Here is a 15,202-nt window from a genome sequence, read left to right on the forward strand (position 1 = left end):
TCCCCAGGGGGCTCACATTCTAATAAAAACACAAGATAGACACCAGCAACAGTCACTGGGCTGGGGGTGGATAGGGCCAGTTACTCTCTCCCTGATAAATAAAGAGAATCACCAAATAAGACTAATAATTAACCAAATTCAAGTTAAACAAGTTAAAAGACCAAGCTGAAATCACATTTAAGATTACATATTTAAAAGTTTCAAATTAAAAGTTATTTTAAAAGCAAAAAAAAACCCTGAGTATTTTTTATTTGTTTAAAGTAAATCCATGATCCTCTCTTTTAATTTCTGCATTATATTGTTTACCAGTCTTGAGGCTTTGGAATTTGGCAGGCTATGAATTGCAACCACTTAAAATGCACTAGGATATTATATTGCTAGCAAAGAGCCCATGATTACAGTCAATATTAAACTTTAAGAAAACCTCACAGACCTTTACATCTATGCGATGTGTTTCAGTTGGGCACAAAAGTTTCCGTCGTGCATTGCCCAACTGGTTGACTTTCCAGTAGCCCATAAATTTTGGATCTGGTAATGGCAACCTGCCCAGAAAAACACAATTATAATTAATTTGCCATTTTAAAGTAAGATATCATCTAAGAATACGTGTCTCTGAGTTAAAATACCTTGTTGTTTCCTTGTTGACACAATCTTAACCCGCTTAGTTCTTAGCCTTAATGTAAATTCCATTTACAAAGTATGTTCTAATAGAAAAAGACTTTACACCACAAATGGTCCGTGCAACATAAACTATGTTCTGACACATCCATTAACCTTTGGGTGAGAAAATGCCACAGGCTTGAATGTAACAACTGCCAAATAGGAAATCTGCCCCATGAAAATATAAAGGAGTCCTGTGAAACAGAGTTTTAGAAGGCAGTTCAGGGACTCTTGGAGGTAGAAACTTTGGGGAGTTGAGAAGACCAGAAAGAGATTGGTATCCCTATTCATTAGGAACAATCCATTAACCACTTAATTACTGCTTTGCATACTTGTAGTACCCAAAAGCCTTTTCTCTCCTGCTGCTGCAGAGTATGCCCAGCCTCACAAGGCACAGCTAAGCTGCAAGGTAAATGTTATGCATGAGGATAATATTTGACATGTGCTTGCTGGAATAATGCAGGGAACCCCCTTCTGGGGTGGGGGTGGGGGCAGCTACAGCACATGAACACTCTTCTGACTTGTAGAATTGCTCTGTGTGGCCAATAAAGGAAAAACTCTACGGATGTTAAAAAAAAGAGCATGGTCCCCATCCTTCTTGTTGCCATTTGCATCTGAGAAAAATGGCTGTCATGATGTCCCAGCTGACCCAGTAGCCAAAAACCATCTCAGGCTGGCCGTGGCTTGAAACTTGCTTTTTCAATTTTGATATGTTGGGAGTGGGTGGGTGGAAAATGTTGGCCATATAAGTCTCTATTGATTCGTGTTTAGCAGATTGCAGATAGTAGTCTTTCAGCAAGGAGAAGGGACAAACTCATATCCCTTAGATCAAGGGTTCTCAGTCTTGGATACCCAGATCTTGTTGGATTACAACTCCCATCTTCTCCAGCTTCTTCCAGGAGGAATGATGGGAGTTGTAGTTGAAAATCAGGAGAACCAAGTTTGAGAAACTCTGCCTTAGATGGTCAGACTTCTTAGCCTCGGCCTACGTGTTATCAATGGCGGGAGCAATTTCTGGGGTTTGAGGTTCTCCCTGTTCCCTCCCTCAATCCTGAGCAAGCAGACTGCTTTATCCTTATTACAAGACTTAGTCATCTTTTCATGACTAATGTTGGTCTCTGCTTACAAGCCCAAAGGATCTGAAAACTCACAGAACCTGTGCAGTCAGATGTGCTAATGTGAACGTTAATGCATTAGAGGCTGTTAACACCTTTTAAAAACTCAAATCCAGCTGGCTTGACTGCTGCTGTCACTTTTAGATATTGCAATCTGTGTACTTAAAGCCCTCTCCCTGATACATAAATGGAACACCCTTCTCATCAAGCAAAGCGCAACTCCCCCGCACTGAAGAGGCATGTTAGGACAGGAAGTGAAAATAACCAAAGAAAAATAAGCACTAACAGAAAATTGCAAATAAAACTGGAGGTACTTTGAGCATGGAACTTCCCTAGCAGAGAAATTGTCTGTGGTTGCTTGCCTGCCTGACATTTTCAAACTTATTCAGAAAATTAGCCAGATTCGTCATAGAAAACACTGTCTTTTGGATTAGGCCAACACTTCCATTCTGCTTTCCAGGCTAGTTTTCCTTTCCTGTTCAAGACCATGTAGCAGGAAAGACTGGGGTGGGGAGAGTGGTCAGTACCAGGCCAGCTATAATCTGCAGTGGGGATTATTCTGCATCCCTCTGCACACATGGTCTCATCCAGCCCAGTTCCTGGCCAGGAAGGAAGCTAAGAGGTTGGTCTGGTTCCTGGGATGCTAGAGGAGTCCCCTGCCTACCTGGCTGCAGTGTCTTCTGCTCCTTGTTCTGGGTTAGGGGAGTGAGTGAATGAGGCTTCTTTAAACAATTGAGGTCTTTAGTGGATAGCAGAGTGGGAAATACTTTTGGGGAAGCACTCACTACCCCTTGGAGTCATCTCTATTCCCTAATGCCTTGCATAGCAATCAGGAAGAAGTAAGAGAGAAGGTACTCCCTCAGTTCTTCGTCACATAGGAAAAACGAGGCTGCGACAGGCAGAAGTGGGTGGGATTATGTTTCCCACACTCAGCAGAGAGATGCTCTGATCCCACTTTAGGAGAGCATACCACTCCTTCAAGGTAGGCTGCCACCAGTTGAAGACTGATCCAAAGTCACTAACAAGACTCAGACATTGCTTCAACAAATCCTAGAGCGGTCCAGCTTGAGACTTCCTGACACAGCACACTCAAAGTATACAGAACTAAGCTCCAGACAAACAGTATATTGTAAATGTTAACTCGAAGACATATGTTGATTGAGTTACTGTGCACTGGCCCATGGGCAAGTACTCATCTAGAATGTTTTTAAATCAGACTGAAGCTATTTCTAGTATATGATAGGGATGTGCGAACCGGTTCGGATCTGAACCGGTTCGGATCCAAACCAGTTCCGGTTCGGCGGTTCGGATCCGAACCGGGGGTGGTTCGTTTCGGACCAGTTCGGACCAGTTCAGACCCCTGAAAATTGGTAGCTTGGTAGCTGGCACCCAGGGGTACCTGTCACCCAAACCCCAAAGCAATCGGACACTCGTACGATTTTTTGAAAAATATTTTTATTCTTTTCTCATAGGATATAATGGGACTCAAACCAAGTGTGGATTCTATGATAGCATATTAGAGTGGATTCATGGTGTCTCATTGAAAATCTCATTTGCTATCACAGAATCCACACTCAATACCTCAGAAACAAGAGAACCCTGTACCCCATGGGTTAGAAACCCATGGGGGTGGTTGGCACCCTATGTGCACTACACCACCACTTGCTCTGGGCCGCCGCAGCACCCCCCAAGTGCACTTATGGGGCTGCTGAAAGCTCCATTATAACTTATTATGAGGAAACACCTTAAAGACGCGTAAACTTCAACAATTAACCAAAAATCAGCCCTCTGCCCAAATCCTTTGAAAAAATTCAGGTAGCTTCCCTGCCCACCCTAGGAACTACTACCAACCCCACACCGCTCTAGGCCACCCCTTTCCCCCCGATGTGAAGCGATACACCCTTCATTATATCTAATGGGGGGAAACCTTAAAGACACGTAAACTTCAACAATTAACCAAAAATCATCCTTTTGCCCAATTCCTTTCAAATAATTCAGGTAGCTTTCTTGCCCACCCTAGGAACTGCCACCCACCACACTCCACTCTACGACACCCCTTTCCCCCCGACGTGAAGCTATACATTTGCTGACACCTCCATGCTTCTTTATGGAGAAAAACCTTAAAGATGCGTACACTTCAAAAATCACTTAAAAATCACCCCTTTGCCCAATTCCTTTCAAATAATTCAGGTAGCTTCCTTGCCGACCCTAGGAACTACCAGCCACCACACTGCACTCTACGATACCCCTTTCCCCCCGAAGTGAAGCTATACATTTGCTGCAATCCTCATTATTCTCTATGAGGAATTCAAAAATACTTTAACAATTCACCAATAATCAGAGGAGTGTACAATTGCCTTGGGATTTTTTGGGTGGTATGCACCCCTGTCTGTCTACCACCCACCCACTTTTGTGCCCCTAGGTGCTCCACAATAGGGGATATGGACTGGTTCGGGTCCCATTATACTCTATGAGAAAAATAATTAAAAATATTTCAAATATTCATAAAAAATCATAGGGGTGTCTGATTGCTTCAGGGTTTGCATGGTTGTTGGCACCCATGGGTGCTCCACAATAAGGAATAATGGCCTGGTTCGAGTCCCATTATATCCTATGAGAAAAAATAAAAATAATTTTCAAAAATTCATAAAAAATCGTACGAGTGTCCGATTGCTTTGGGGTTTGGGTGACAGGTACCCCTGGGTGCCAGCTACCATCCTAGCTACTTTTCAAGATCCAAACCGGTTCAGATCCGAACCGAACCAGGGGGTGGTTCAGACAAAACCAAAACTGAACCACCCCCTCCTGGTTCGGACCCGGTTCGGATCCGAACCGAACCGGGCGAACTGGTTTTGTGCACATCCCTAGTATATGAGTAGTTTGGTTTTTTTAAAAGAGGGAGTTTGTACAAAATAAGGAAACTGAGAAAATAGGGGAAAGGCGAGTAAAGAAATACACGAAGGAATTAAGAAAGGAAATATAAAAACAGTAACTATTTAATACTAAGCTTTACCTTAGTTTAGCAGTTAGGCAGGTCCTTAGATAAAAAAATGTTAATCCCATAGTATCTCCATTTAGATCTCAAGAAGCAGATGGAAAGGGGTGACACTTTAACCTTCCCACTTAATACTAAAAGATTTATAGGAACTAAAACACAGGGAAGGCTCAGCACTTTTCCAGGCACAGACAGTGCTTGGATCCAATGCAGAACCCCAATGCATTTCTGATGTGGTCCAGTTCTCTTGCCAATTTGAGTTCAGAATTCCAGACTTTCCCTCCAAACTTATAGTTCTTCCTCCTAAATAATTTTTGACTTACATGACTAAAGGTGGGTCTGGACTGGACTGGTTTGCCTTTTTTGCAACAGGGATTATGGCTGTATTTAGATGGCTAAATCCACCAAATGACAGAAGACGGGAATGTATTTATTCAGAACGCTCTGCAGGGAGTTGTAGTCCCAGATGCTCTGTGGGACACTCTTTAGCTAAACCCGAGATCTGAGGTTCACCACAAAATGGCAAATTGTCTTTGTTCCTAGCAAAGCTCTGGAATTTTCTGCATTAGGGTCCACCTGTGCACTGGCAAATGCATTACTGCACAAAGAGACACAAGAGGACTTTGCACCAAATAGTGGCAAACCATGTTCTTCTCTTTCAACTAGCAGCAATGATTTACAACCAGAAATTAAAAGCACAGGGCTCACATAACTTTAGCTATTTTATTTCAGCACTCATGAGGAACTGGAATGACCTGAAATGAATGAAGGCATCAAACATAATGTTTTTATTTTATTTTAACAAAAAAACAACAGACCTGGACAGTAACGTGAACAAGTTAGCTTAGCTTCAATAACTGAGAATGCATTTGAGTAAAACCAAGCATTCCTAAGCACTGTGCCAATATGGAAGTATTACCAGAGATCAAGATACATGTGGGGGAAAGGCTGAAAAGATATTGCCAGAGATCGAGATACAAGTGGGGGAAAGGCTGGAAGGTCATCACTTGAATACAGTTTGGTTCCTGTAAGGGGACCCATTTTAGAAACGAATAGAGCTGAAACTACAAAGACAGACTCCAACACTTTCCTGGAGAGCTGTACCATTCTCTGTTTGAACTACGTTGCAGTGGGCAGCAACCTTATGGAGTTCTTTCCCGAATGAGGCTCGCTTAGGTTCTTCCTTGTAGCTCTTGATAAGGCAACTGAAAATGTTTCCCTAGGCCAGCCTTTGAGCTGTGCATTGAAATGTTTACTCTTCTGTTCTGCTTTATTTTATTTAGTGCTGTCACTTACTTGATTGAGGAACTCAGATAGAAGTCTGAAACCTGATAGAAGTTTCAGAGATTATTTAGTTAATTACCGGAGGTTAATTATTAATATTAATTATTTAGCAGTTTGCGAGCACCAACAGCAGAAGCATGTTCTGCATACAAGCAGCGATCATGTTGCTTGCACTGTGGGAATGCCCAATTTGTCTGTTCAATCTGCAATTTGCCCATGTAATTCACATATTTTTCTTACTCTGCCCTGAATAGCAGGCTCCTGTCAGAAAAATAGTTCCTGATGGCATGCAAAGTCCTTTTCTGTCAGATAAATCAGCTACTCAGGTGAAGTGATCGAGAGCACTTTTGACTGCTTTCCCCACATATTTTGAGTTGTGGCTATCCACCACAAAATAATCATAACAATATATCTGCCTTTTGTTTCTGAACCTAGAGGTGAACTGCTTACATTGTTACATAAGAACAGCCCTGCTGGATCAGGGCAAGACCTATCTAGTCCAGCATCCTATTTCATACAGTGAAATAGGATGAGAAGCACACAAGCAAGAAGTGAGGGCAAGGGCATGCCTTCTCTCCTGCTGTTACTTCCCTGCAACTGGTATTTAGAGGCATCTTGCCTCTGAGGCTGGAGGTGGCCCATAGCCATCAGACTAGTAGCTATGGTTATTGGTGTCACAGGCAGAGGTGCTCTTACCCCTGGACTTTGGGGCCGAAGTCTAGGGCCTCCACAGCCCCTGGGCCCCCCAAATCCTCTTTAGTCTGTCCTGGGTGTGTGGTCGCCCAGCCGAGCATGATGATGCTTAATTTGCGGAGTGGGTGGTGGTGTCTCCAAAGGCCTTTATGTCCAGGCTCCAAAATTACCTAGGTGCACCTCTGGCCACAGGTACTTGAGACAAGCATCGCCATTAAGGGAAGCTGCATGTGGCAGCATAGAGCAGGTAAAGACCTGCTCTCCTTAAAAAAAAAAAAAAAAAGTAGGGGAAGACCCCACTTGCCTCCCCATGGTGCCAAAGCAGTGTATGATCCTCAGTTTGTGCACATCCCTCCTTTCAACGAACTGCCCACCACAACCCCAAAATTTCTCTCTTGATCAGTCACCGACAACTCAGACCACATCAGTGTATATGTTAAGCTGGGGTTCTTTGCCCCAGTATGCATCACTGTACATTTGCTTATTTTGTTACCCACTCACCCAGTTTTGGAGCTGCTTTTGGATTTCACTACCCTAAATAATTTAGTGTCATCTATAAATTTGGCCACTTGGCTGCTTACCCAAATTTCTAGACCATTTATGAATAAGTGAAAGAGCACTGGTCTCAGTACATATCCCTGGGGGACCCCATTTCTTACTTCTCTCCACTGTGAAAACTGTCTATTCATTCCTACCCTCTGCTGTTTCCTTCAACCAGTTACCAATCTACACATAAACCTGACCCCTTATCCCATGACTGCTAAGTTTACTCAGGAGCCTTTGGTGAGGAACTCTGTCAAAAGCGTTTTGGAAGTCCAAGGATTTTATGTAAACCAGATCACCTTTATCCACATGCCTGTTGACACTCTCAAAGAACTCCAAAAGGTTAGTGGGGCAAGACTTGCTCTTGCAGAAGCCATGCTGGTTCTCCTTTAGCAAGTCCTGTTCTTTAGCAAGTCCTGCAAGTCAACTTGATTCATTCATCACCATTTTGTAGATGTTTAACTATCCTAGTAATTTTCTTTCTCCAGCTCAAGAGGAGAAGTTAAGCCAGGGGAATAAAAGCTGTACATGACCTAGATCAGGGGACACCTGTCACATTTTCTGATGCTTATCAGACTACAAAGGTAAAGGACAGCAGATGGTAACAGCATCAGTGCATCATCCTGAAACACAGATTTCAATTCAGGAAGATGAATCCTCCACTGGAGGATCAGTATACACAGTGCCTGCGAGGGTTGCCTCTTGTGCTGGCATTGTTCCAAATCATTCTGTGCTCCTCCCTGCTCCACCACTTTTCCAGGATGGAGCCTGGTCCCAAACTGGCTGTGTGGGACTGCGGCACTGTTCCCTGCCGACTTCACATGGCATCCGCATGCAAATGGCTGGTGCAGACACAAACCAGCCATTTGCATGGTCAGCAACATCATGCAAATGGTTGGCGTGTGTGTGCCGATGCTGTATGGAGGCCGCAGAGAACAGCACTGCAGCCCCGCACGGCCAGTTGGGGACCAGACGCCACGTCCAGAAGAGCAGTGGTGCGGAGCAGGTAAGGAGCTCCTTACTGGTTCTTTTAAGGGAACTGCTCCCCACCCCACTGAGCCGGCTCTAACACCGGCAGCCAAACTGGTTTGGTGCTTCCCAGAGGAGGTGCCAAACCAGCTCATGCACATCCCTAGCTAGGATATGCTGGTTTGTGGACAAAGAAAAAGGAGTCTGAGGAAGAAAAACCAAATTAGGAACACATCCAACTACCTTAAGGATGATCACACGAACAGCGCTAGCCTTGCACAGCCCTGCCCGGGCAGAGCTGCTCATGTGGAGCACCAGGATCGAGCCTGATCCTGGAGCTACCCTGCCAGGCAGCCTGAAATCCCCCCCACCCGGGCTATTACCGAGGTAGAAGGGCAGGGATCAGTCGTGTGCCTGCTTGGGGTGCCTGCAGCCTAAGCAGCCACAGAGCCAGGCACCGAGTTTGCCTGGCTTGTGGGGAAATCCCCCAATGCACCACACTCCTCGCACGGTGCTGGGCTGCATTTCCCCAGACTCCAGAACACTGCGCCGCTTGCCACAGTGGCACTCATGTACGGCTGAGCAGCACAGGGAGAGGATTGCTGCAGTTGTGTGTGGGAAGTTAGATTTAATCCTGCCTTCCCCACAGCCCTCCCTAGCCACCAGGGATTTGGGTCATGTGGACAACCCTACTAAGACAGATCATTGGTCCATTTAGCCCAGAATCATCTCATCTCAGGCTGAGGTCCTTCCCATCACCTGCTATTCTTTTTTTTTTAAATTTTATTTTATTTTTTGGTTTTTTTAATGGCCTGAATCTGAGGCCTGCTGCATAGACTATAATGCTGAGCTCAGACTAAATTCTGACAAGACTGGTTTTGGAAACAGAAAGCCCCTCCTCAGTGGGGGAGTAAACATGAAGAATAAAAATCTATCCCATGCCTATTTGCTTCTAAAATCCAATACAAACAATTCATTGCCCACCCACACTCCTCAATTAAGTTGTTTTCAACAGGTTTGCAGGGAATAAAGGGCCCATCAAAGCTTCTAAATCTATAGAAAAAGAATGGCAGCAGCGGGAAGGATGGACCAGGAGGGAGAGTGCCAAACCAATCTAGACAAAATGATAGGTGGGCTATTATAAATGTATTTGTACATCCCTTCCACCCCCTAGTAACTGTCAATGCCATGTGGCAGTCTCTCTTATTTCACCTTCAAAGCTGAATTTATCTCCAGCTACGTTTTCATGGTGCATTTCAGGGCAAGAGGCAGTTATAGAAATACACTTTTAGTATTACCACCTATTCAGTATGGTGCAAATAGTGGTTGATTCTGCATTTTAACACTTGTATATTATACTGAAGTTCTTTGTATTAAAACCCCCCCACCAAACTGTTTTTGCACTAAGCCATCCCAAGGTTGCTGGGGCGGGGTGGAGGGGACAACTCAAAAATAAGTAAGTAATTTCTCTATTTCTGTGTTCTTCCTGCAATTGAGCCTGCGAGACAGAAAATCCCATAGGCATCAAGATGACAAGTTAAGGCATAGCCATTAGACTGAGCTTTTTCTCCTTTGAAAATGTCCCTGGAAGTTGCAAGGCATGATTATGGGGTTGATTTACACATTGACAATTGACTGAGACATTTGGCCAGAGGAAAGAATTCTGCTCCTCAGCTGATCTCAAAATACAAGTCTGTAAAGCCCAATTTGCCTAATGCTGTTTTGGGTTTTTGGAAAATAAAGGGAAATATTTGTTTCTCTATAAGCTGCTTTTGAAATTAGTTTATTAGTTAGACCATAACAATGCCATTTATAAAATATCCTAGAAGATGAAGTTATGTGTATGTATTCAAAAAGATAATCAAGACGCATAGAAAGGCTACTAATATCATGAAGCAAGCTAACTGACAGATATTGCAGTTTTGCAAAATAGGTTGTTTTTTAAAAAACAAATTAGTCGGTATACACCTAGCTTTTGATCATGCAAATGCCTTCAGCATAGAGATGTTTACTCTGGTCATGAATTAAGTTCTTGCTGTTTGAATAGATTACCAAGTTCCCACACAGAAGTATTTTGAAGGGTTTGTGCAGGACCAAGCACCAATTAATTCCCCTTAATATACAAAATAATTTTGCTTTGCCATGGAATTGTAGTGAAATTGCAGAAAAATGATAAAATGAAGAGAAACTAATGAAAAAAATGAACAAATATTTCCCTTTATTAGATTTGATAATACAAGTCACCAAAATGCATTAAATAAAAATGTCCACAATTTATACATAAGGACTTGTGTTGTGGGTGTACAGTGATGATGCTATATAAATAAATAGCAATGCAATATTATTTCATAGCCTATTTTTAGAAAACGGTTAGCAACAGAATATGCTTCAAGCATTCCAGGTCCAAGGTTGATCTTAACTAGCAGCAATATGCAACATATGTTAGCCTTACTCCTTGGCCAGCTGTATACTGGTAGATTTTGCTCCAATTGGTATCCCATGTTTATGCAAAGTCCTAATTAAAATCTCACGCATATCATTGTTGTATGAGTCAAAATCAAAGACATTCCGAACAACATTTGCAAGTCCTTCTGTTGGGAATTTCTGCAGAGAGAAAAAAAGAAATATATAAGTAGCCACAAACTGAAAACTATATTAGCTTGTATCTTAGGACTCTCATCTAAAGTTCCTCATATACCGATTTCTCAAGCTCCATAGGTTCTCTGAAGCACAAAAGTAGCTCCAGGCAAGCATGGCCCTCTCCATTTTTTGCAATGCTATGATAGGGTTGTAAATTTCTAGCTGTCCCAAATACTGAAGTATTTGGATGAGAGAGGATGTCCACGTGCATATCAAAACTCTTGTTTAGCAAAAGTGTTTCTGGATTGGGGTGAAAGTATGAAAAACTCTCATATGTCCCTTTAGTGCCCTGACATCATGGACTTGCAATGATCTATTTGAACTGTGCAGGAACACCTCGCAGTTTTCGAGGGCCGCTGGGCCAGATGGACAGGCCCAGCTGCCGCTCTGCCCGTCGCTGCTGCTGCCACCAAGCGGCGGGGGGAGGCCTGCTCAGCTCACTCCCACCCCCCGGCTGCACACATAGAGGCTAAAGTTACAGAAAAGCCGCAGTTCAGCATGGTGGGGCATCACAGTGGCAAGTGGGCCCTTGTGGCAGGGGCGGTCCAGGTGCCAAAATCACCTAGGTGCCCCACTGAAGGGAAGTATCATTTCATATAAATGGAAGCCAAGCCTGTCCTAAAATAGTAAAGTGTGCCGTCAAGTCGATTTTTACTCCCAGAGCCCTGTGATTTTCTTTTGGTAGAATACAGGAGGGAGTTGCCATTGCCTCCTCCCGTGCATTATGAGCCGATGCATTTCAGCATCTTCCTATATTGCTGCTGCCTGATATAGGTGTTTCCCATAGTCTGAGAAACATACAAGTGGGGATTTGAACCAGCAACCTTCTGCTTGTTTGTCAAGCATTTCCCTGGTGCGCCACTTAAGGTGACTAGTGCATCTTTAACAGCTGACCATAACAGCTGACATTTGAGCTTCCATTTTTAGGGGCAATATACCCTTGTTTACTAAAGACTGAGAAGCAAAAGGATAGCTAGCACCAACAGTTTCAACTTGTACGTTTCCCAAGATTTTCTGGCCAGCAACTGCTGAAGACAGGGTCCTAGTTCAGACACTTATCCAGTTAGCTAATCTTTTCATGTGGTGGACAGGCATGCCACTCCTCTCCCCGGCGGACCTATATGACATGGGCTCACCCTGCTCAGGCCTATACATGCCAAGGTCCCATTTTTGAGTTAGAAGAATCCCATGGTTTGTGTGTACTGCCCTTTGCATGAAAGGACTGCATCTCAAGTTATTTTAGATGCAGGGTGAAGAGGAGAAGCATGCACTCACTCATCCTACATGAAAATACTGGCCAGTCAGACAAGTGTCAGAACTAGGGCTGGGCAGGGTGCAAGGTGAGCTGGGCCTTGACATTCTGGTGTTCTTTTACAATGACTTACAAATGCTTTAAGTACAGTGATATATAGTAAAAACTCTTCCATTAAAGAAAGAGCAAACACCCGGCTTCATTACAGTTTACTTACAGAGCTATTGTGGTGCAGTGGTTAAGAGTGTGTGTCTAGGGATGGGCAGGTTGGGTTCAAATTTCCATTCAGCTCACTGAGTAACCTTGGGCTAGTAATTATTTCTCAGTCTAACCTACTCCCGGGGTCCTTTTGAGAACAAAAGAGGGGGTATATCCCATTTATGCTGGCCTGAGCTCCTTGAAGGAAGGTTGGGATAGAAATGCAAATAATAAATAACCCTGCAACTTCCCCTGTGTGTGGAACCCCATATTATTTTCTCTTTATAATAGTAGATTAAGACACTACAGCTGCACAGCTACTGAAGACCCCAGTCTCTCAAACCGTACATTCATCTCTTGTGGATCAGTTGTTTGAATAGGGGACTAGTGACTTTCAGCATCTGTACCTGAAGCAAACAGCTGTGCTTTGGCTAACTGTAATTTCAGAGAAAGGATTTATTCAATGAACAGTTAGATCTTGTATATAAATATATCACATTGTCCTAATTTTAAATTATTTGCCAACAGTATAAGCACCTTTCAGATAAAACAAACAAAATTCACATAGAACAAAATGAAAACTACAGAAGAAAAGCTAGCAGAGCTGCATCACTACGGAAACAGAAATGGTGTATGACTAATTTCCTTCCTTCATTCCCAAGCCATGAGATTGTATCATTTCCCTCCTTCCTTTCATTCCAACCCTTTCCCCTTACCTGCTGGACACCAAGGGCCCATAGTCCAAAATAATCACTCTATTTCTTTTGTTTATGCTGCTGGTTAAAAATCAAAGAAATCCAGCCATTTCCCTCATCAGGAAGCTTAGAAGCAATTTTGAGCAAAACAAAAGAAAATCTAATAGCCTGAAGATGCATATTTATTAATGAGTATCTTCTTGTACTTTATTTGGTTTACATCTGAACATCTGAAGTTGCCTTATACAGAGTCAAACCACTGATCCACCTAGCCTGATTTGGTCCATTCTGACTGGCAATGCTTTTCCAGTGTCTCTGGCAGGGGGATCTTTTCCATCCAGACGCCTGAGATTCTATTAAGTGCAGATGCTGGAGCCTTCTGCATGGAAAACATGCATGCTACCCTTGTACAACATAACTTGTACAAATTGATGCCAGTCAGTGGCAGCCTCCCCATGAGGCAATGTGAGGTAATGGCCTCAGGTGGTGTCTGCACATAACTTCACCTGCCTGCCACCCACTACCTCTTCCCTGCATGAAGGCAAAGGTTGTCCAGAGTTCCCAATCACAGAAACTCTCCCCAGTACAGCATTTGCCTCGGCAGACAAACACTGTAGCTGGGATGTGTGGCTATGGAGTGTGTGGGCATGGCTATTTGGTGTGCTCCTGTTTCCCTGTCCCTGATTGGAAACATGACGGAAGAGGGCTATGCTGGCTTCCTGCTTCCCATAAGGGCCTGTTGTGCCAACTGCATGTGCAGCTATAAGCATACGTGGAGGGAAGTGGGGGGAAAGGGCTCTACTATACCTTATGGGAATGCTTCCACATGCAGGTGCTGTGTCTGCACAGGGAAGAATCCTGTCCTTTATGCTTAGGAAAGAGGAAAATAGGAAATATATACAACACTTCACAAAAGTTATCTAATAGGGATCTGGACACATTGACAGAGGAAGTTAGTCGTGCTTAAGTCCCATCTAAATAACTACTTGTCCCATTGATTTCAAAAGGGTCTTATGGGTGACTAAGCTTCTCTGGACTGAGTCCATAGCTCTTAAAGCCACAGGATCTAGAGGTCTAGACATGTTCTGCAAATACTTTAGGCTTTACAAAATTATATGTATGCTTTTTAAAAAGCTTTGAAAAGCCAAATATCATTTATCAATTTACTCTGAAAGAGATATACTGTACCTGTAAATGTTTTACTATATTGACAACTTCTCTAGTTGAATAAGGATAATTGATAATTCCCTGGTCGGCCAAGCTTCTAAGCTCACCAAAAGCAGCAACCAATTTCTGCAAGACTGGCTCAGGAACTTCAGGCCCATATTGTCGAAGCATTGCAAGCTCTGAGTTTGGTTTAGGATTATCAACTGCATGACAGCTAAAAATATCTCCTAAAACAAACAAGACAGGAAAAAAGAGTTATGTAAAGGTGGGAGCATATAACAATACTAACATTTTTTGTTTAGTGACCTTAGAGAGAAGACTTGTAACGATGTTATCCACTTTTTATTAGTGGCAGGTTGTATGGATATTGGCCATGACTAGAGGTCTTCAGAAGGGGTCTATACACAGAACTGCTATTCCCAGACTTGGCAGCTGGCTTATTTGGGAAAATTGGGACTTGAAGTCATGCTTTCTAAAAGGGAGGTGGAACCAGATATAGAAGTATATTTTAATATAAACACAGTCTAATATTCTTTTCTAAACCATGCCAACAGAGGTCAGTTTGTAGCTGGTCGACCTTCTAATAAGAAGAGGATATAAGAAGAAGAAGGCTATAATAATATCCTCCTTCATTCTAGAAGGCTACTCTGCATTAGTGACTGCAGAGGTTTAAAGTCTCTAGCATTTCTTTATACCATACTAGCTTGATACTGATTCCACTGAAAGTTCTTGTTTAATGTTTTTTCTTGGTTACTGGTGCATTTGAGATGAGCTGCCAAAAGAGACAAACAATGTACAAACCTCTCAGCTTCAGGTTATATGGGAATCTTGGGCTTGCTAAATGGCAATCATGCCCCTTCACATTACTTCACTGAAGGCCCAAGACTCCATTGTTCCCAGTGGAGGAGTGAAAGCTTTGGACCATGCAAGAGATTCTACTGCAGTATCTCCTTTAGGTGCCTGCTGCCAGTGACAGCACATCTTCCATTAA

At 43.2% G+C, this 15,202-nt stretch overlaps 1 protein-coding gene across 5 annotated transcripts in view; it reads right to left on the reverse strand.

Annotated features, from left to right (window-relative positions):
* The window catches only part of VWA8 (von Willebrand factor A domain containing 8), a 221,619-nt gene that overhangs the window by 85,352 nt on the left and 121,065 nt on the right, over positions 1-15,202 (reverse strand). For all 5 annotated transcript variants that reach the window (XM_053308215.1, XM_053308212.1, XM_053308211.1 and 2 more), the window contains 3 exons: positions 14,233-14,438; positions 10,712-10,863; positions 434-542 (listed from right to left, as the gene is read on the reverse strand). In XM_053308215.1, the coding sequence (XP_053164190.1) occupies positions 434-542; positions 10,712-10,863; positions 14,233-14,438 (467 nt within the window). The remainder of the gene's footprint in view (positions 1-433; positions 543-10,711; positions 10,864-14,232; positions 14,439-15,202) is intronic.

This window comes from Hemicordylus capensis, chromosome 3 (genome assembly GCF_027244095.1).
Source record: "Hemicordylus capensis ecotype Gifberg chromosome 3, rHemCap1.1.pri, whole genome shotgun sequence".
NCBI lineage: Eukaryota > Metazoa > Chordata > Lepidosauria > Squamata > Cordylidae > Hemicordylus > Hemicordylus capensis.